The 22,151-nt window shown below is 40.1% G+C and overlaps 1 protein-coding gene across 1 annotated transcript; it reads right to left on the bottom strand.

The window, feature by feature from the left end:
- Positions 1 to 9,565: 9,565 nt before the first annotated feature.
- On the bottom strand, positions 9,566 to 21,151 carry LOC134100455 (myosin heavy chain, fast skeletal muscle-like). Its single transcript, XM_062553651.1, has 38 exons — positions 20,948 to 21,151; positions 20,695 to 20,838; positions 20,448 to 20,604; positions 20,316 to 20,343; positions 20,051 to 20,174; positions 19,742 to 19,834; positions 19,505 to 19,568; positions 19,314 to 19,412; positions 19,117 to 19,220; positions 18,427 to 18,565; positions 18,187 to 18,305; positions 17,937 to 18,086; positions 17,671 to 17,841; positions 17,276 to 17,576; positions 17,092 to 17,165; positions 16,915 to 17,002; positions 16,544 to 16,661; positions 16,324 to 16,447; positions 16,053 to 16,189; positions 15,705 to 15,960; positions 15,360 to 15,602; positions 15,076 to 15,252; positions 14,803 to 14,948; positions 14,627 to 14,717; positions 14,163 to 14,552; positions 13,766 to 14,011; positions 13,476 to 13,672; positions 12,672 to 12,855; positions 12,298 to 12,463; positions 12,085 to 12,209; positions 11,641 to 11,949; positions 11,334 to 11,537; positions 11,102 to 11,227; positions 10,432 to 10,602; positions 10,227 to 10,331; positions 10,046 to 10,141; positions 9,782 to 9,913; positions 9,566 to 9,583 (listed from the first exon to the last, which is right to left on the bottom strand). The coding sequence occupies exons 1-38, from the start codon at positions 21,149 to 21,151 to the stop codon at positions 9,566 to 9,568; spliced, it is 5,820 nt and encodes a 1,939-aa protein (XP_062409635.1).
- Positions 21,152 to 22,151: the final 1,000 nt, after the last annotated feature.

The raw sequence follows: 22,151 nt of genomic DNA, 5'->3' as shown, positions 1-22,151 counted from the left end.
TATAGCGAGCTATCTGGCTACAAAGCCTATACACAACTGAAACAAAAGTCACAAACTCCACATTATGGTTTCATTTACAGTAGGATAGGCGACTGTAGCTTATTGCTCCTATACTGTAGCCTACGAAAATTTGAGCTGCAACTTGCCTTGGCTTTGACACTAACGTCAACGCATCCCTGAACTTGAAACTCTTCCTCTCCAGTCGCGACACAGCCTATGCTTTCAATCTCAACGAGTTCTAGCCACGTTCAGAGTGGTAGATAAAACAGTTTGTCCTGGCGGGCTACATCCCCTGTCCATTCACTCCCTGAGAAGCCGGCTTCCCTGGAAATGCGATTTTGGAGCGTTTGGTGAACTTTGTGATCACCAACATTTCCAGGTCCACAAATAATTCCGCTACTTTTTAGTATCATCCGAATGTAATGTTGATTTATTGCAAAGCCTACTTACCACTTCAACACCATTGACTGTCTAAACTGTGCAGTTCAACTGTTCAAATTGTAGCCTAACGTTAACTGTAACAGTTCAACATCAACACAACAATGCGCGCTCAACATGCGTGTGCGTTTCTACGGGAACATACAGTAGCCTATGCTACAGACACCAATTTTAGGGAAAAGGCTGATGGCCGGTCTTTATTACACATCCAGAAGAATACATTGGAGTCGTTATAGGCTCTGGAATGGATTATTATGGCGCATAATCGGAAAGTTATGATTAAAAAAAAATATCAGGGACGAAAAATCAGAGGGGGCACGTGCCCCCTTTACTTCAATGGGCATGACGCCACTGCAAGTAATTTAAGGCTAAGACACACCAGGGATTTCTGCGAACACTTCTAATATGTGATTTAACAGTACACTTACTCAGATTCATAGTGCTTTATAGGCATGACAAGGGGTACTCATATTGCCAAAGCATCATTACTCAATGATATCAAAAGATGCTCTATAGAAAATGTCTGGTGTTGCTGACCATCTTTTTTAGAAATCACCCCCAGTCCAGTCTCAATGGGGGGACACAATAAACTTTACGCCAGGCTACAATGAACTGACTTCACTAGAGGATCACACTCATCACAACACGTAATCCACCCCTGTACTTCCTGGTTTTCTATAGACCCTTCATCAATGTGTGCAATCATCCAGAGCCTAGGTTGGGTGTGCACACAGCATGGGGTCAGAAAAATGGCCTAGCTAATAGATCGGCATGTTGAGCTGTCAAGGTATGCACTCTCTTTGGGTAGACGACGTTAGCAAGTGGCCAGAGATTTATTGACCTGACATATACGGCTATCTGGTTGACAAGCCCAGGGTGGATAGATGCAAAAAAGGAGTACAAATGAGCATTTTTCTTGACGTTTCATTCAATTCATTCACACACAATTCAATTGGATGGAGATCTTTCTGACCCAACAAGCGCACACGTTTTCGGTGAAAGTGTGTATTAATTGACTCCTCCACACCTCCATGTGTGATACACTATTTTCAGTGTCTATTTTTGCTGGATTTTGGAGTTTGTTTTAGCCAAGCCATCTTGCTTTACAGTGTGTACTCTTGTGTGTTTTAGTCTGTCTGTCCAATTTAGCTTAGTCTGTGAGGTCTGTTTAACCCTCCGGTCGTGTTAGCCTCCAGCCCCCTACTTTAGTGTTCTGTCAAAATTGACCGGTCTGTTTTAACTGCTCTTAAATTAGCACAAAAAAAAATGTTCAGAAGTGTTTGTGTGTGTGTGTGTGTGTGTGTGTGAGAGAGAGAGAGAGAGAGAGAGAGAGAGAGAGAGAGAGTGTGTGTGTGTGTGTGTGTGTGTGTGTGTGTGTGTGTGTGTGTGAGAGTGTGTGAGTGAGCTGGGGCAGTGTGTATGGGGATGTTTTCTGTATGTTGAATGAATTTACTCTGGATACCCATTAATTTCCTATGGCGGTCCCTTTTGACCGGGAACACCACAGGTGTAACAAGGTTGATTAAAACACTCAAAATTGAATGAAATAGGTGATCATCACTTGTTTATGTTCAACACAGTGTGGAGGATATCATAAGGTCTTGAGGTAATCAGATGTAAAACATAATATTTATGAGTATTATAAGTTGTGAAACGGTCAGATTTGACCCAAACACGACAGGAGGGTTAAGTCAGATCTTTTGTGTTGTTCTGTGTTTTGCATTTTTAGGATTGCGGTTTCTGCTTACCAATACTTTGGATTTTTTGTGTACTGAACTCAGCCAAGTCTGCTGTCGTGCACAGTTGTTGACTATTAAAGATGTCAATCTCCGTTCCCAACTCTGTCACGCTGGTCCGCTTTTGGATACACATCTGCACTTCCGGCCGATATGTCACGACAAGGCAATAGTGCAATTTGCGGCAAGGTCATATTTTCACATGCAAATTAGGTTTCTGGCAAGCAGTTGTGGTTAACTTTTCGCAAGGTTGCATCAAATTTGCAGCAATGTCATATGCAAATTAGGCTCATCACCAGAAGTTCCCCGGAAGTTTGCCATTATTGGTTAAGTGTGGTGGCAAATCACTGGTGAACATGTTTGCCACTACTGGCAAGCTAGTGACAAAGTTCTGGCAAAACTCATTGTTGCCAGAACTCTGCTGGAAGCTTCAGGCAATATTTTCTATTCTATTCTATTCTATTTCTATTTACTAATTTGTTTCCCATAAATCATCCACATGCTTGCTGCAAATCTGCCGCAAAACATTTAACTTTTGTAAGGGATTGCCTGCCCTGCCATGTGGCACATCAGACAGATTAGAGTTCCCAGTTGAAAATACTGAATCCAAGATAAGGAGAGTCTTGAAATACAGTAGACTGATGGGCGAAAAAATCAAGGACATGTACTGTAGCAAAGAATATGTGCCAGAGATTCCTTTTTTTGCAACAGTAGTTATGCACTGGTCACACTCAAGCTCAACATGCATATAAATCTTTCAACAAATTAAGCCAATTAAATTAAATTCTGAATAAATAAACTGGACTATGTTGAGAAATAAGTGAGACAAAAGTGCATTTTCACTATTTAACTTTTCGTCAGTTTTTATCTAACATATTCTGTGCCTTTCAGATGTTTGTTCACGGCCATTGTCTGTATACATTCAATGGTAATGTGTAAACATGATCAATCTAAAATACCCTAAAAAGGCTGCACACACTCGTGCCATTAGGATGACACCCACCAAATTTGAGAGCAGTCGGATGAGTGGTTCGAGAGTTATGCGTGGAACAGACAGAGTGACACACAGACAGACGTTCCTTGCATTAATAGATAGATAGATAGATAGATAGATAGATAGATGTTGAATATTAAAACATTTCAACATATCAAAACACACCAGGAAAAAAGTTGATAGGTAAGCTGTACGAATGCTTGATTAAGGCACAAATGGAAAATTATTCCTTGCAGAAAATCTATAATAGCTGGGATAAAGATTTCAACACTACAAACGCAAATATATATTGGAAAGAATGTTTAAATGTTACAAATAGTGCGACTACCAATGAAAATCTACGTTTAATACAATATAAAATCATGACAAGAATATATTATACAAAATACAGAATACAGAAATTTGATCCTTCTGCCTCTGCTCTATGTGTTAAGTGTCACAAAGAAACGGATACAATTATTCATGCTTTCTGGGAATGTGAGAAAGTAAAGAAAACATGGATTGAAATTAAAAATTGGATGGCGGATATAGGCAAAATAAACCTTAAACTAACACCACTGGAGTGGATATTACATAAAACTGACCATTTGAAATATCCTGTAGGGTGGCAGGTTATTCTCTCTTCCCTGGTTTTTAAAAAGTTAATTTTAAAACACTGGAAAGATTCTCAGGCCCCAACCCTGCAAGAATGGAAGGGTCTGCTTAAATATTATCTTAGCATAGAAAGGACAATGTATGAGGACAGAAACAAAAAAAAAAACACTTTTGTAAAGTATGGCAGGATATTTATGATTCCTTATAAAGAAATGGGTAGAGGAGATGGAATAGGACAGATATGGATGAAGATGGATGTGTGTGTGTGTGTGTGTGTGTGTGTGTGTGTGTGTGTGTGTGTGTGTGTGTGTAAAAGTGTTAGTAAAAGGTGTGGATGTACTGTATTATACTGTCTGTATGTATTGGTGTATGAGTGTTGGTGTGTCTAATATAAATAAGTGGCACTGGTAAGCTACATGTATGAACATGAATTATGTTGATTTAAAAAACTGTACTGATGTGCGAAAGAAAATCCCAAATAAATATAATTATAAAAAAAAAAAAAAAAAAAAAGAATATTAAAACATTTGAAAAAGGCCATTCTCCTATAAATCATACCTTGGTTTATTATCTTTGGGGTCAATCAGAATATGTATATTTTAAATATGTTAATGTGTACACACACACACACACACACACACACACACACACACACACACACACACACACACCTAAAGGATATTTAAGAAATCTTCATTTGGCACTGGAGCAGAATTCAGGGCAACATTCCAAAACTTTTCTAAACCCTTTACACACCAATACTGGAAAACCACATAAAGTGAGTAGGCTACATGAACAGGAAAGAAATAGTACCCATGGAGGGTTATATATTCTCATCGTGTTGACAGTATTTATGTGACCTTTTTTTAGAACAGCCGTGTCAAGCTGCTGCGTCTTTGTGGTGACTTCAAATGTTTGCATGCTTTCAGAGTCATGCCTGAAATATTTCCACAAATCATGTTACCACTTCCATGTTGTCAATAGGCCCAATTGGTGAATGCTACCAGCTAAATGTGCTTATATCAAATACATTGATTAATGCAACTACAGTGTTTTTCCATAGCTAACAAGCGTTTGTCCATTCATTTGACACATTTTCAAAACTCTAAACACAGACTCACACCTACAAAACACGATGGGCCAAATGGATCATTTTCTTCTCAAAAACACATTCCATGTTGTTACACCACATAATAATTCATTCGTAATTTCTCTGCACACACTAACTTTACCACAACACTGGAAATCTGACTCAAAATTAAATCATTCTGTCAAAGAATAAAACTTAAAACTTGTTTTCACTTCACAAGATACAGTACATGCAGTCAGTCAGAGTAAACTAGGTTTCGAAATACTGGCTATTGTTGACATTACAAAAACTGCATAGACTTCAGTACCTCAGTTTTACAGGTATTTGCAAAACATGCAATCCACCGTTTTTACACTACATTTCCGGGTTGAGAACTGTATATCCACATGTAATGTTCACATTCAAAAGCATTCCAATAAAGAGCCATTTTTTTTTCTTTTACTGTTTATACAGGAGGTACAGTAGAAATAGTGTTTACAGTATGATAGAACAGGAAAAAGTTGTACAGTATTGCTTACAGTGAACAAAATATCCATGAACCACAGAGCATTCTGAACAAAAAACAACAGCAAAAAGCCCAGATAAAAAAGGGGAAGAAAAATACTGTGTCATCAACATTGCATCTGATATTTACATGTATTCTCACCAGCCTTTCTTTGTGAAAGGCCTAGGTTGATTACATGGGCAATGCTAGTGGCACAAATTTCATCACTGACTACTGTTCTTGCAGCCCTTGGAATGCCACCACCACACATTCTTACACCTCTACCTTGCCCTCTCCTTGGGCCTACTCTTCTCCCCGGCCCTGCTCCTCTCACTAGGCCTACCCTTCTTCCTGGGCCCCTTGCTCTTGCTCTTCCTCGTCCAGACATTACAGTGTTTGTCTTTTTCTGTTTTTGTTTCCAAAAACATCACTCCTCAAAGTCCTCCTTTTACTGTGTCAATGTCATATGAAAAAATAACCCCTGCCACTGAGTCTAAGCCAGACTGGAATTGGCTGTGGTTGGCCCAATTTACCCAACATCATGTGTGTAATTTATTCAATTGTTTGTTTATAATCAGCTGAGACATATTGCTTTTGAACTGATATCATTGCAGAAGAAGAGGTTTTTATACTGTATCTAAGGTTTGTAATATTGTGTTTGCTATTGTGGGATATTGTGTGTTAACATTCGTAAATAATAGAAAAACAATCCATAATTTTGTTAAGAAGTATAGCTTGTCTGTTGCGAAAATGTAAGCATGGTGGAAATGTATTCAAATAGAATAGAATAGAATATATACTTTTTTGATCCCGTGAGGGAAATTCAGTTCTCTGCATTTAACCCAATTTAACCCAATTTAACCGAATTAGTGAACACACAGCACACAGTGAACACACAGTGAGGTGAATCACACAACCCAGAGCAGTGAGCTGCCTGCCCAACCAGCGGCGCTCGGGGAGCAGTGAGGGGTTAGGTGCCTTGCTCAAGGGCACTTCAGCCATGGTGGACTGGTCGGGGATCGAACCGGCAACCCTCCGGTTACAAGCCCGGTGCGCTAACCAGTACACCACGGCTGCCCCTCTGACTCACTGACTGCATACTGTGTGAAAACGACATGAAATGTGTGAAAATGTATGGCCACAAAAGGCTGATGCTGTGCTAACTGTGTTTAGAGTTTTGAAAATGTGAAAAAGCGCTTGTTATCGATTGAAAAAAACTGCTATTCACTGTTACCAGAATAAAATAATTGTAAGATCCCTTTGACATTGTTTTAAATGTGTGAATTTCAGAAATGGTAATCTGGCTAGACAAGAGGGATAGTGGGTCAAGTAGACTAGCTCATTATCAACATTCCTATATCCCACTTCCACACTTAATCATACAGGCTTATGTAGCCTACTGTATGCACCCACCTGTTGGTTTGCAATAAATACTCCAGCTGCTACACATTTGAATAGAGAGAAGCCTGAAGCATGTATTAAATGCAAAATTAAATGTCTGCCACTGCCACTGCCAAATCAGTGCACCTGCTGCAACAAACGGCTAACATACAGTATATAATTTATCAGCACTGATATATATTTTTTCTTGTTATCACTGTCACTGAGACTAGTTAAATAAGAACTTTTTGATTTTTGATTTGTGATTTTAGAGGATAGGAAAATGAAGATGTGTTGAGTTACTTCTTCAACAGTCCTTCAGTTTTACTGAGGTTACCTTTCAGCGCTTTATATGCCTATGTTGAAGACAGAGATGGATTTGTATGTTGAAATGATGAAAAACCGACACGAGATTTGACATATAGGCCTATGATCATTATGACACCCTCTGAATGCAGGCCGAGTTTCATGGAATTCCATTCATGGGGGACCATATCAGCTATACGCACGCACGCACTCACTCACTCACACACACGCACGCACGCACGCAGACACACACACACACACACACACACACACACACACACACACACACACACACACACACACACACACACACACACACACACACACACACACACACACACAACACACACACACACACACACACACACACACACACACACACACACACACAGGCAGTTAATAAAATACAACTGAATACAAATCCAATCAAACTGAATCGAGAGGTGCCAAGAGATTCCTAAATCTAGTAGTTAGCTTGTTTATAGTTGATTCTATTGTCTATGATATGAACGTATTTATGTTTGATTACATTCGCCAATGATCATTTCAGATGGTGCTGCTCGTTGATTTCATCCTAGCGCATTTTTCAATTGAGTTATTTTTCCTTGTCCGTACATTGGAGGGGGTCGTGCATTTTAGTCATATCTGAATATTGAGGGAACATGTCCTCCTAATGTGTATGGTGAGCCCTGCTGTCAACAAACACTTGTAGAGTTCTTGTTGTAGCCTACAAGCTGTAGCCTACGAAACATTCCCATATGAAAAAGAAATAGAAAAAACTTATACTGCCAGCAATGTGTTTTATATACAAAACTTGTATGATTTACTCTTGAAAGTGGCCCCTTTCTCGTTTTCCTCATGACCCCGTCTGTGAAAACCCGGCTGAAGTCGCCAAATGTAATTATGACATTTTGGCCGTCAAAGTATTATAGCGTGAAAAATGTCAAAAATATGCCAAATGAGTTAACTACTGTAAATGAAACATTAAATACTGTAGTTTCAGGATTTATTGTTTAAATGTTGATATCTCGCTTATATGGAACAAGCTTCTTCCAACCCATATGGAAAAGAAATAGACATATCATACAAAATTATACCATGTTTTATCTGAATCCCGATAGATTTTTATATGACAGTGAAACCACTTGAATTTCCCCTTGGGGATCAATAAAGTGTCTATCTATCTATCTATCTTATAAGATCCTTGGTAAATCTGTGTATGACATTAGTGTGTGCCTGTATGTGCTTGCTTTTGTGTATGTTTGCTTCTCTGTCTGTGAGTTTTCGTTTGTGTGTGTGTGTGGTGGGGGTGAAGGAATGTGTGTGTGTGTGTGTGTGTGTGTGTGTGTGTGTGTGTGTGTGTGTGTGTGTGTGTGTGTGTGTGTGTGCGTGCGTGTGCGCGTGTGCGTCTGCTTGCCGTTTCTGTGTGTTTTATGTGTCTGTGTGTGTGTACTGTATGCTCACTTGTGAGTGTTTTTGTGTGTGTGTGTGTGGGGGGGGGGGTGTGCATGCATGTGGGTGTGTTTGTGCATGCGTGCGTGTACGTGAATGTTTGTGTGTATGCAGGTGCGTGTGTGCGTGCTTATGTCTAATTTGTGTGTATGCATGTGTCTGTGTGTGTGTGTGTGTGTGTGTTTTATGCATGTGTGTGTATGTACATGAATGTGAGTGTGTGCATACTTGTGTGTATATACTGTTTGTGTGTGTGTGTGTGTGTGTGTGTGTGTGTCTGCATGTGTGTGCATGTATCTTTAAATGTGTTTTTGCATGCGTGTGCATAATGTTCAGTCACTAAATATACACATATATTAATTTATTGAATGGTCCCTCATGAATCAAATAACATAAAACTGGCATACATTCAGAGGGTGTCATAATGATCCTACACTTCAAATTTCATGCAGTTTTGACCATGTCAACCAACGATACCTGCGATTACAATGCCTCATAAATGTACACATAAATTAATTTATTGAATGGCCCACCATGAACGGATTTCCATGAAACTTGTCATGCATTCAGAAGTTGTCATACACACCATTGTACACTTCCATTGTACAGTTTTGACCATGTCAGCCAGAGATACCTGCGATTACAACACTTTTTCATTTATCACTTTGCTGTGCAGCGGTCATAATGATACTGTATGTTATTTGATTGTACAAGTATCTGAGTCTCTATACTGTAAATGCTAAAGACATTTCATATTAAAACGATTCAGTTGTCTTCTGTTATGATGCTGTACATTTTCTATCCATCTTAGTAGATGTCAACAAGTGTGCATACTTAGTCAAAATGACCTTTTTTTTTTAAATCTGGAGTACTGTAACTGGAGTGTGTTATTGTTTCCAATTTTCTAGTTAAATATCATGTTGCTCAAAGATCCATGCGAAAGTTACTATTTTGTGTATTATTAAACCAATGACAAAAAATATATATTTTTTTTTTTCAATTCAGGCATTTATTAAGTGCTAATCACAGGATAGTCACTTCAATCAAGATATTAATCCAGATGAAGGTAATGAGGGTAAATGTTCCGGGGGTTACTCTGCATCTTTGCCCTTTGAAAGAGAACAAAATCACAAAATTAGAATAGACTACTTGGAGGAATTATGAATACCTTGACCATTGTAAACATTCAAATTGTTAATTTAGCTTGGTTTGATTTACTATTCCAGAGTCTCATAAAGCTCAATGACTTTCAGAGGCTCAATGGTCATTTGAGAAATATTGATAAATAATGGGAAACATGATAATACCTTGCCACCATCACGGCTCTTGGCCCTCAGCTTATTGACCTGGGATTCAGCAATGTCAGCACGCTCCTCAGCCTCCTCCAGCTCATGCTGAACCTTCCTGAACTTGGACAGGTGGGTGTTGGCTTGTTCCTCCTGGTTTAGAGATAAATACAAAGGATGGGTGATTCCCTAGGTAATAGCACAAATCATCTCACATCTGAGGTAAAGGAAGTAGAGTAAAATATATTGTCATGGATTGCAAAGATAAAAAAAATAATAACATACAGCTTCCTCAGCCTGCCTCTTGTAAGCCTTGACCTTCAACTGCAGCTTGTCAACCAGATTCTGGAGTCTGGTGATATTCTTCTTGTCTTCCTCAGTCTGAAGAGAGAATAAGTTACTAATGCATATGAGTGCAATGCTCTGAGTGTTTCATTAATTTAGAGAATAAAGAGATATGTCTTACCTGGTAGGTGAGCTCCTTGACTCTCCTCTCGTATTTCCGGACTCCCTTGACAGCATCAACACCACGTCTCTGTTCAGCATCTACCTCACCTTCCAGTTCACGAACCTTAACATGAGGAATATTTGCAATTCAGACACTATAATCTATTTATGACATTTCAGACACTGATATCTTGTGTAAACTCATTTCAAATCTTGCTGCCTACCCTGGACTCCAGTTTCTGGAGCTGTTTCTTGCCACCCTTCATGGCCAGATTCTCAGCCTCATCCAGGCGATGCTGCAGATCCTTCACAGTGACCTCCAGGTTCTTCTTCATCCTCTCCAGATGAGAACTGGTGTCCTGCTCCTTCTTCAGCTCCTCCGCCATCATGGCAGCCTATGATAACATTAAAGTTTATACAAGGTAACATACAAACATATCCTTTATGTTCACATCCCATATGGAAAAGATATAGAAAAAACGTATATGCCAGCAATGTGTTTTATATACAAAACTGTGTCTTATATACAAAAAAAGTGGCCCTTTTCTCGTTTCCCTCATACAACGTCATATATAGTTACAATGTTCTATATGTTTCAGGTTACACAGATTTAGCAAGGATCTTATAATGGTTTCACTGGCATATAAAAATCTATATGACAGTGACACCATTATAAGATCCTTGCTAAATCTGTGTAACCTGAAACATATAAAACATTGTAACCTGTAAGGACTATATATGACGTTGTATGAGGAAAATGAGAAAGGGGTCAAGAGTAAATCATACAAGTTTTGTATATAAAACACATTGCTGGCATATAAGTTTTTTCTATATCTTTTCCATATGGGATATTCAGTACATTAGGCATTAATTAAGTGAAAAAATGGCATTTACATCAGTGATGGCTTTCTTGGCCTTGTCCTCAGCATTTCTAGCCTCTTGGACGATGTCATCGACCTCTCCTTGAATTTGAACCAAGTCAGACTCAAGCTTCTTCTTGGTGTTGATCAGACTTGTGTTCTAGAAGTCAGATAAGATCCATTGTATGGCTCAACAGAACAATTTAAACAGCCCATTTTAGTTCACAGATTCATTACCACTAATAACAAATTTTACTTTACCATACCTGAGAGTGCAGGAGGCCAACACGCTCACTGGCGTCAACCAGCTCCTGTTCAGCCACTTTGCGGCTTCTCTCTGTCTGTTCCAGGGCAGCTCTGAGCTCCTCAATCTCAGCCACCATCAGGGTGTTCCGGCGCTCCACCATGGCAGCCTGTTCCTTCATGTCTTCCTGTCCTCTGACAGCATCATCAAGGTGCAGTTGGGCATCCTAACACGAAAACACATTAAGAGAAATGTTGGTAATTTATAATTTATAATTAGATAGTGTGAGATTCCACACAATGCATTCTGGTTTTATTGAAACAACCAACCTTGAGTTGAGCCTGCACATTTCTCAGTTGTTTCTGGGACTCAGCAGCCTGGCGGTTAGCATGGCTCAGCTGAACTTCCATCTCATTGAGGTCTCCCTCCATTTTCTTCTTGACTCTCAGGGCATCATTCCTGCTCCTGACCTCAGAGTCAAGAGTACTCTGCATGGATTCAATCACCCTCTGGCTGTTCCTCTTGATCTGCTCCATCTCCTCATCCTTCTCTGCAATCTTCCTGTCAACCTCACCCTTAACCTGGTTCAGCTCAAGCTGCACACGAAGAATCTTGGACTCCTCATGCTCAAGAGTTCCCTAAAAGAGAAAACAAAGGAGTTAAAGTTATAAATAATGTTGCTCTTTTTAATAATGCCTGCCTGGATATCTACCTCAGCCTCAGCTCAATCTGATTTCTGAAAATGTTCATCATATACCCTACAGTTTTTGTACCTCAGCCTCTTCCAGGGCAGTCTGGATCTCTGACTTCTCAGTCTCAACAGCCTTCTTAGCCTTCTCCAGCTCATGAATGTTCTTTCCAGTCTCACCCAGCTGCTCAGTCAGGTCAGATATCTCCTCTGCAGAACATTAAAACATTTAATTTAACACAGTGTTATTCATTTTTGTTTGAGTAAAACACTATACTTTAGGGTCAAGTTGACAAACGTTGTAGATTCTTGTTTTCTCTCTTCAGGCTCTCCAGGTGGTCAAGAGACTCTTCATAGGAGTTCTTCATCTTGAACAGCTCAGTGCTGAGAGAACGAGCCTCTTTCTGGGCACCCTCCAACTCAGCCTGACCCTCCTCATACTTCTGCTTCCACTCTGCCAGGACCTTTGGGAAACATAATACTTATAATCTGTAATCTGTATATAATCTATAATAATGTAATAATAAATCACAGATTTGAAAAGCAGCGAGTGCCTTGGGTCGATTGCACCTACACAAGACATCGCTACCAGTGTTCATAATACGCATAATACGTCTATTATTATTTATATTACAATGGGTGGCGTGACTTAAATATAAGTAGAGATATTGCCTTATCAAAGTTTCTTTGCTTCTTGTCCAAGTTGGCAGCAAAAGCATTGGCTCTCTCCACATCAATCATGAGGTCCTCAACTTCACCCTGGAGTCTCTGCTTGGTCTTCTCTAGAGAGGCACACTTGGAGTTGACAGCCTCGATTTGCTCCTCAGCCTCCTGAAGACGCTGAGCAAGCTTTTTCCTGATAAAATAATGTGATTGATCACGCATCAGTCATTTTGTTTTCGATAAGATTTATTAACTTATAATTTGATGTAATTTTTAACGATATTAGAACCATCAAAATGTTTTCCCATTCAACAGAACAATTCTAGCAGATCAAAAGATGTCATCAGAGCCCTGTTACTGCGCTGGATGGTTAAATGTAGCGAAATGTAGCAAATTTAACACTTCTAGCAAATGTATCAAAGGTAGCGAATGGTACACTGTTGTGAGGTGAATATCTTTGAATGCACAAGACAAAATTCGGATTTTCGCGATGGCTTTGTGATCATTCTGAGCAGGCGTCACAGTAACTTACATCACTCCAAATCTTGTCCCTCACTGTAATGTCGATTCCACCTCTGGCAGGCAAATTAACTAACAACAAACCCTACGTTACATCCATATCAGTCCTTTTCCATCATGTGTTGCACTAACTTTTTGATGATCGTTTTGATCGTTTCTAAGCGAATTAACTTTTTAATGGAAAGAGTCAGAGGACATTCTTATTCTTGAGGGAAAAAAAAGAATAGGTTTTAGTGGACAATGTAAAAGTTCACTTCCACATTATATGGGTTTCTTTAAATGTTTGGTACATACTTGGATTCCTCAAGCTCTTCAGTGCGCTGGATGGCATCAGTTTCATACTTGTTCCTCCACTGTGCAACCTCGCTGTTGGCCTTGGACATGCCACGCTGCAGCTCAGCCTTTGCTTCCTGCTCTTCCTCAAACTGCTCCCTCAGGAGGTCACAGTCATGGCGTGCAGACTGAACAGCATGGGCCAGGGCATTCTTGGCCTATTTGTCAACAAATAAAGGAGTTAATGAAGCATTGCCCATGAGGTGATCTATGTAATCCAATTTCTTCATTTCATGCAAAGGTATTAGTACCTTGACTTCCTCCTCATTCACTCTCTTCAGCTCCTCAATTTGCTGAGTGAAGGCCTGCTTGCTCCTGGTCAGCTGAGACACAAGAGCATCCTTCTCCTCCATCTGACGTCCGAGCTCACCATTTTCAGTCTGAAGTCTTGCTCTCTGAGCACTGAGGTCATTGATCTGGCGAGCGCCCTCATCACTCTTGGCCTTGGTTTCACCGAGTTGGTCCTCAAGGGTGCGGCACATCTTTTCCAAGTTGCCCTGTTAGTGAAAAATACAAATAATAATTATTAAGATGATACCAAATTGTAGCCCTTGATTCCGGAGAGTTGATTAATGAGAGACATACATTGGATTTAGAGTTCAGGTATTCATTATGCTAACCTTTGCTACTTGAATACATATTGTTTACCTTAGCCTTAGCAACAGCCTCCATATTACTGGCGAGATCATCAATCTCCATCTTGAATTCACTCTTCTCCTTCTCAAGCTTCTGCTTGACACGCTGGAGGTTGTCGATCTGCTCTCCCAGCTCAGCCACGCTGTCAGCCTGCTTCTTGCGGAGAGCTGCAGCAGTGGCTTCATGCTGAAGAGTGGATTCTTCAAGGTCACGACGCAACTTCTGGAACTCAGCCTCACGCTTCTTGTTCATCTCAATTTGAGCAGCAGTGGCACCACCAGCTTCCTCAAGTCTCTCACTGATCTCCTCAAGTTCCCTTGCAAGATCAGCTCTCTGCTTCTCAACCTTGGCACGAGCTGCACGCTCAGCCTCAATCTCTTCCTCTAGTTCCTCAATGCGGGCCTATTCACAAAAAGAAAGTAAGACACAAGGAGCAAAAAAGCTCAGTTTGATTTGATTGAGAAAAATGAACAAACCTGAAGCTCCTTGATCTTCTTCTGTAGCTGGGAACCCAGTGACTGTTCATCTTCAATCTTGCTGAGAAGCTGGCTTGTTTCAAAGTCCTTCCTGTTTACCAAAACATAATAAACATGGTGTTGAACTTAAAAATCAATATGGAAAAACATGATCTCTTAATGCAACACTGCTTTACTTCTTGAGCTTCTCTTCAGACTGCTGCTTGTCATTCTCCAGATCCATGATGCTCTCCTGGGCCAGCTTCAGGTCACCTTCAAGTTTACGCTTGGCTCTCTCAAGGTCCATGCGGAGCTTCTTTTCTTGCTCCAAGGAACCCTCAAGCTTTCCATTAAGAAAATAAGATATGTAAGGTCCAAATGCCTTGCATCCATACATTATTTCATACACTGCACTATTAATTAAAGTTCATACTGATGTATATTTCTGTACAGATAGGCTGTAAACTCACATCATCCACTTGCTGTTCAAGCTTAGTCTTAGATTTGGTCAGAGTGTTGACTTTGTCTTCCTCTGCCTGAAGGTCATCGAGAGTCTGTTGGTGTGCCTCTTGGAGGGCCTTTTTCTCCTTTGTCAGTTTACCAATGGACTCATCTTGAGCGGCCATCTCCTCAGTTAGATTCTTGACCTACACATAAACAATCGGTATTCCGTTAACTTCATATTGACTTTTTGGAAGAAACAGTTTTTTGTTAGTTTGTTACCAAACACCTTGAATTTTTATGAAATTGAAACCTTGTTCTCTGTGGCATGTTTCTCCTTCTCCACTTTGGCCAAGGTCAGTTCTAGATCATCAATGTCCTTCTTGAGCTCAGAGCACTCATCCTCCAATTTCCTCTTCTTGGCAGTCAACTCAGCATTGATTTCTTCTTCATCCTCCAGTCTCTCGGTTGTTTCCTTGAGTTTGGCCTCGAGCTGGATCTTACTCTTGATCAGACCCTCACACCTCTCTTCAGCATCAGTGAGACCCTCATTTCCCTATTGTTGATAAGAGTGGAGAAAATCTAAATTGATTAGCATTGTATTGAATGGTGATGAGGACAACAATTACTGATTTAAGAAGGACAATAGCAAACATACAGATGACACTTGCAGTGCCAGGTCATTCCTCTCTTGCACCAGAGCCACCATCTTCTCCTCCAGCTCCTTCTTCCTGGCCTCTGCCTTTGCATGGTCCACTTTGAGTTTCTCATAGTTGTCCTTCATGCTGGCCAGCTCCTTCTCAGTTTCTGCACTCTTCAGCAGAGGTTTGATCTTGTAGTACACCTTCATCCATGGCCAAGTCTTGACATTCATGAATGAGCGGACATTGTACTGTATGGTGTAGATTGCCTCCCTATAAAATGTTGGCCAAAAGTGAAGGTCTGACTTTGATTCATTCAACACACCTACCATTGATTTGATTCTACCAAATATGTCATACATTACCTTCTTGCCATCATCTTGACAAATTCCTTCCTCATCAGGTATGCGCGGCAGAGAGCCTGAGTCATTGTGACCAGGGACGCCAATTTTTCATCTCGCATTTCCTCAAGGGTACCCAGCAGACCAGCTTTGAAGAACACCTTAGACAAAAACACACCATGTGCTTTGGGCAGAGATACAGACGGCACAAACTTAAAAAAAGTTGATTGGCCATATGCAGTTGGAATTAGAAGTAGAGACACTGTATATTATTATCAATAGCAAAGTTCTCTACCTTAGTGTGTCCAAACTTGTACTGGGTGTGATCAACATCAATGGATCCCAAGAGCTTCTCAGAAGCCTTCTTGTTATCAATGAATTGACCCTCGGGGATCACACTGGCATTCAGCACTTTGTATCTAGACAGAATAACAGGTACATATATGTTATTACTTTTCTCCTCTCTAAATGTAGTATTGAACATGCGTAATACATTATTGACTTTCTCAGTTCACCTCTGTTTGAAGTCAGCATATAGGATTCTGCTTGGGAAACCCTTTCTGCAGATTCTGATACCCTCAAGTACACCATTGCACCTGAGCTGGTGGATGACCAGGAAGTTCTGCATATAACCTGTCAAATACAGTCATGAGATGTCACATCAAAACTTTCTTCTTAGGTGAACATTTCACATTGTGACAAAGTGTGGTCAATCAGGTCTTGAGACATTCCTCATTGATGTTACAAAAAGCTGCGAACGAAAGCCTTTTGTTCGCCCTCTCCTCCATCATACTCCTTCTTCTATGGTTTCATTCATTCATATACCTCCCTCTCAAACACTAATGTCTAATGCTCATATCTTAATTCATCACTGAATATCCTTTACCTGGTTTCTTAATTTCATTTGGAATCAGGCAACGCACAAAGTGAGGATGGGTGCTCCTCAAGTTGGTCATCAGTTTGCCCAAGTTCTCCTGATGATTGAAAATTGTATGAACATTTAAAAAGACACCATATTGTTGATAAATGAGTGTTCATGTGTTTTTACAATCAGTTATCGTACTCTGAACTGTGATGACACCGTCTGCATGGAGCCACCCTTCTTCTTACCACCCTTCTTACCACCACCACCAGCCTCTGTGGGAATGTAAAGAATTAATGAAAGCAAAATGTAATTTTTGAAAACAAAATATGCAACATGCCATTCGGTATTACAATATTTATTTCTTGACAAAATAATATATTACCCTCAATAACAGGTGGGTATAGGACAGGCAGGAGTTTCACTCCTGACTTCTGGTACAGCTGCACCACAGACTCGTTCAGTGGGTCCTTGTTCTTGTCCAGCCAGCCAGTGATGTTATAGTCCACAGTACCAGCATAATGCACCAGGGAGAAGTGGGCCTCAGCCTTGCCTTTGGCAGGCTTGGGCTTCTGGAAGGCATTGCACTTGCCAAGATGCTGGTCATACAGCTTGTTCTTAAAAGTGGTGTCAGAGGCCTTGGGGAACATGCACTCCTCTTCAAGGATGGCAAAGATGCCCATGGGCTGTTGTAATATAAAAAAGAGACCATTTTACAGGTTAAAAATCAATGTCTTTGAATATTGTGAATGAAGAAAATAGCAAAATCACATAACTGACCTTCTCAATGAGCTCAATACAAGCGGCCAAGTCCATGCCAAAGTCAATAAACTCCCATTCAATTCCCTCTTTCTTGTACTCTTCTTGCTCCAGGACAAACATGTGGTGGTTGAAGAATTGTTGCAGTTTTTCATTGGTGAAGTTGATGCACAGTTGCTCCATGCTGTTGTACTGTGTAAGGGACAACCATACATTATTTAAAAACATCCTGTAAAACATGTAAAAATCAGAACTGAATGTGAATTGCTGTACAATTTTGTGCTCACATCGAAAATCTCAAAGCCAGCAATATCCAGCACACCAATGAAGAATTGTCTTGGCTGCTTTGTGTCCAACATCTGGTTGATACGGATGACCATCCACAAAAACATCCTCTCATAGATCGACTTGGCCAGGGCCGACACAGAGTTCATGACCTTCATGATATATAAAATGGCTTATATAGTAAATGTCTGCTGTTTCAATCAAGTAATAATATCAGGAAACTTTGAAAATCATATTTTATTCATGAGATACCTGTGGCACAGTCTGGCCCTTGGTGACATATTCATTTCCAACTTTCACTCTTGGGTAGCACAGAGCCTTCAGCATATCAGCAGAGTTTAGGCCAAGAAGGTAAGCGACTTTGTCAGCATCTGAAAATGGACAATAATGCAACTTATTACTATGTTGCTGTCTAAACCAGTAAACTACTTGTTTTGACACTGAATGTGATGAACCTGAGGTCATCCTGTTCAGTGGAGTGTTGTAACCTACCCTCAGTGCCATCAGGCTCAGCCTGCTCCTCACGCTGCTTCTGCTTGAATTTCATGTTGCCATGATGGAGCACAGCACCAGTCAGCTTGAAAATGGTCACTTTCTCCTCTCCGCTGAAACCCAGGATGTCAATGGCAGTCTGAAATGATAAATTATTTGATTATTTTCACTTCCTTAAAAATATAATCTATCTATAGAATTAAGACACATAAAGCATATAACATTAAGGTTGCTTTCACACTACTGTAGGTCCGTTTAGCTGGACCGGACCCGAGTGCGTTTACTTCTACCGTAGTTGGTCTGTGTGCACATTACATGTTTGTGTGCGCACCCGGGTCTGTTTGCGTCATAAGCACCATGCTTCTAGACACGAACTTCAAGAATTCTGTTTACAATATCACTTGGCAACACAGCAGAAGGCAGTGCAATGAAGAAGACAACTAGGTAAAGATTCTTTAGATTCTTCAGAACGTTTGCTTAGCAACCTGCTCCAGCTTTCTAGCGAACCGGACCCGAGACCACCTTTGCAGGCAGACAGGGTCCGGTCCCGGGTCCGCACCCGAGTTCGGTACGGTTGCGTTCACACTATCAAAAACAGTCGAACTATCGGACCAAACGAACCCGGGTCCGGTCCAGAGGACCTAGTGTGAAAGCACCCTAAAAACATACACACAATTATGCGTTCCTTACATCTGTGGCAGCCAGCTCCTCTTTGTCATCAATGCTGGCCACGGTGATCTGACCCTGACTGCACATGGGGAAGTCGTAGGGGTTGGTTGTGATGAGGGACATTTCTGTGGGAAGCAACAGCAATTTCACTGTTTCTATTTTATAACAGTTAATGCTTTACATATTCATTGGTGGATAGTTAAATGAGTAAACCTTACCAATCAGCTCAGGCATGTGGTTGGTCATCATCTGGTAGAAGATGTGGTAGCCTCTCTCATCAGGAAGCTGGAATGTCACTCTGGACTTCTCCAGCAGGTCTGTTTATAATATATATATATTTTTACTTATATCTGACTACACCATGACAATAACATTGTTACTTTTTCAAAGACAGGTGTATTATACTTACACGTCTCAATATCAGCACTAGCCAGTTTTCCAGTTGTGCCAAAATGTATTCTGATGAATTTACCCTGTTTGAAACAATGTAGTGTCCCTTAAAAATTGCATTGTTATGATGGACTACAAATGTAGATACAGTAGATAGATAGATAGATAGATACTTTATTGATCCCCAAGGGGAAATTCAAGAAATGAATTCAAGAAACAAATGTGCTAAGAATGTGTAGATTTGGAATTAACTTACGAAACGTGAAGAGTTGTCATTCCTCACAGTCTTGGCATTGCCATAAGCCTCCAGCAGTGGGTTGGCAGCAATAATCTGGTCTTCAAGAGAGCCCTGCCATATACATATGTCTTTATAGTTGTTCATGTCTGAGTTGTTGTTATGTATCTTTAAGTATATATTTCACGACTGTAAATATAATTCTAGTTTAATGTAAATTCTACTAATATAATTTTAGTGATGTTGTTATCTTTTGTTGACTTTATTTCTTTTACTGTGGAATATAGAGAAGCGTTCTTCCGATTCGACTTTGAAATATACAAGAGGTACCTGCATTTTTCCAGTGGCTGCCGGTTGCTCTTGCTTCTTCTTGTCACCACCAGACACCGCAATCGTTGCAAAGTACTGGATGACACGCTTGGTGTTGACAGTCTTTCCAGCACCAGATTCTCCGCTGGGTTGAACAGAGGAAATTATTTTGATTTTCAGAATCGAAACAGCACAATGAGGTAATGTATAAAACTAAACAATCTTTAAGTAGGCCTACAGTACATTATTAAAACAGTTCAAAATAGGTGAGGTCATTAATACTTACGTAATCAGGACAGACTGGTTCTCCCTATCTGTAAGGAGACATGGAAATATTAGTTTATGGGTAAACATATATCTAATCATATATTTAAAAATAACATTTGTTCTTATTTTCAATGACAAGGAAAAAAATTACCTTGAAGCATGAACTGATAGGCGTTGTCAGAGACAGAGAAGATGTGGGGTGGGGCCTCCATGCGCTTCTTGCCTCTATAGGCATTCACCACCTCTGGGTCATACACTGGGAGCCACTTGTAGGGGTTAACAGTGACACAGAAAAGTCCAGAATAGGTCTGAAAAGAAAGAATACAGTAGTTTTAGATCACAGTGTTACAGAATTTCTGAAAGATAGTCATTCATTTCAGTAAATGCCTAAAACGTACGTAGATCATCCATGCTGCATAACGCTCTTTGAGGTTATACAGGACAGAGGCTTCATTGAGGTGAGTCATCATGGCCATGTCCTCAATTTTGTCGAACTTGGGAGGATTCATGGGGGAGACTTCTTCATCCTTCACTGTCCTTTCCTGAAATCCATGTATAACACAATTTTAATCTATACGTGCCTTCTCTAATATTCTGTATAATTAAAACGCACTCGTATTCACAATTGCAGGAACAATCTTGCTAATGTACCTCCTTGGTTTCCAGGACTTCAACGGTGACTTTGCCACCATCTCTTTTTTTGATTGTACCTTTGACGTACAAGTCCTCCTTGTCAACCACATAGCAAGCACTCTTTGCATCAAAGGGCTTTGTTTGGGCCTCAATTCTCTCCTTCTCAGGCTTACGGAGGTAAATGGCAGCCTTGCCAAATGCAGCCATTTCACCATCTCCCATGGTTGCTGGTTACTGTGTGAAAAAGGGGAAACAGGGGTTTGCATGCACGACTGGCTAGAGTCAGAATAGACAGTTGACAAACTTTGACTGAGTAGATGCTTCCATAGCGACACAGACTCGCAACAGCATCGAACCCAGGTTGTCAGTTGGTGACATTACCGCTGCTCCACCATATCAACACACAAAAAAGAGAGAACACACCTACAAATATAGTGGAACATTAAGAAATTGTTTACCTTGATACAAAAGTGGAAGTTGTTATTATTACATTTGCTATTATTAATTGTAATTAATATAGTAATTCATATCCTATTAACTAGTAAGCCAGTTAACATTATTGCACTCATTTTTACTAACTGTAATTAATATATTAATTCATTAATTATTTAAGTGTGCAAGCATTCAGTGAAAATGAAAGTCTGCATCTAATCTTTTTCTATAGTTATTTCAGCCTGGTTGGATATGTAGTTTACGTTATTGTTTGTGTGTTCACTCTATGTTTGTTTGGGCGCTGTACAGATAGTTGAATGTCAGTCAGCCATCAGCAAAGAATACATTTACTCGGCATTTGGGCCTTAAGGTACAAGGTCAGACACATTCTTACAGTGGCAACTAAAAAGCAGTCTGCTCAAACATACTGTATGTGCCATTACATTTGATATAACACTTACAAATCTGTCTGAACATTTAGAACAGATCAAACCATTGAGTAATGCTTTTATGAATTAAGATAATAGGGACTCTGATAAGATTATCACCAAAATTATACCACATCTTATAGCCTATGTGTTGTGCGTCTCCCGATGATGAATTTGCAGTTTTATATCTGGCAGCAGACTTTCAAGCATAATTCTCTCATTCATTCCTTTGTTCATTTGGTTGAGACTTTTATACAAAGCTACTGACATATGTCAATTATTACAAGGGCCAGTCTCCCCCAGAGCAACTCAAACCCACAACTTTACTGGCTATTGCATATTAGCCCAGCTCCTTAAATACT

This window comes from Sardina pilchardus, chromosome 14 (assembly GCF_963854185.1).
Source record: "Sardina pilchardus chromosome 14, fSarPil1.1, whole genome shotgun sequence".
NCBI classification, from domain to species: Eukaryota; Metazoa; Chordata; class Actinopteri; order Clupeiformes; family Clupeidae; genus Sardina; species Sardina pilchardus.
This window is presented reverse-complemented; position numbering and strand designations above follow the sequence as displayed.

Excerpts from the sequence above, each read along its gene's own strand:
- LOC134100455 (XM_062553651.1), bottom strand. The coding sequence starts at position 21,151 with ATGGGAGATGGTGAAATGGCTGCATTTGGCAAGGCTGCCATTTACCTC. Across the intron at positions 18,306-18,426 it reads TGAGCCTGATGGCACTGAGG|ATGCTGACAAAGTCGCTTAC; the intron begins GTAGGTTACAAC and ends GTCCATTTTCAG. Across the intron at positions 17,577-17,670 it reads GTATTGAGCTCATTGAGAAG|CCCATGGGCATCTTTGCCAT; the intron begins GTCAGTTATGTG and ends ATATTACAACAG.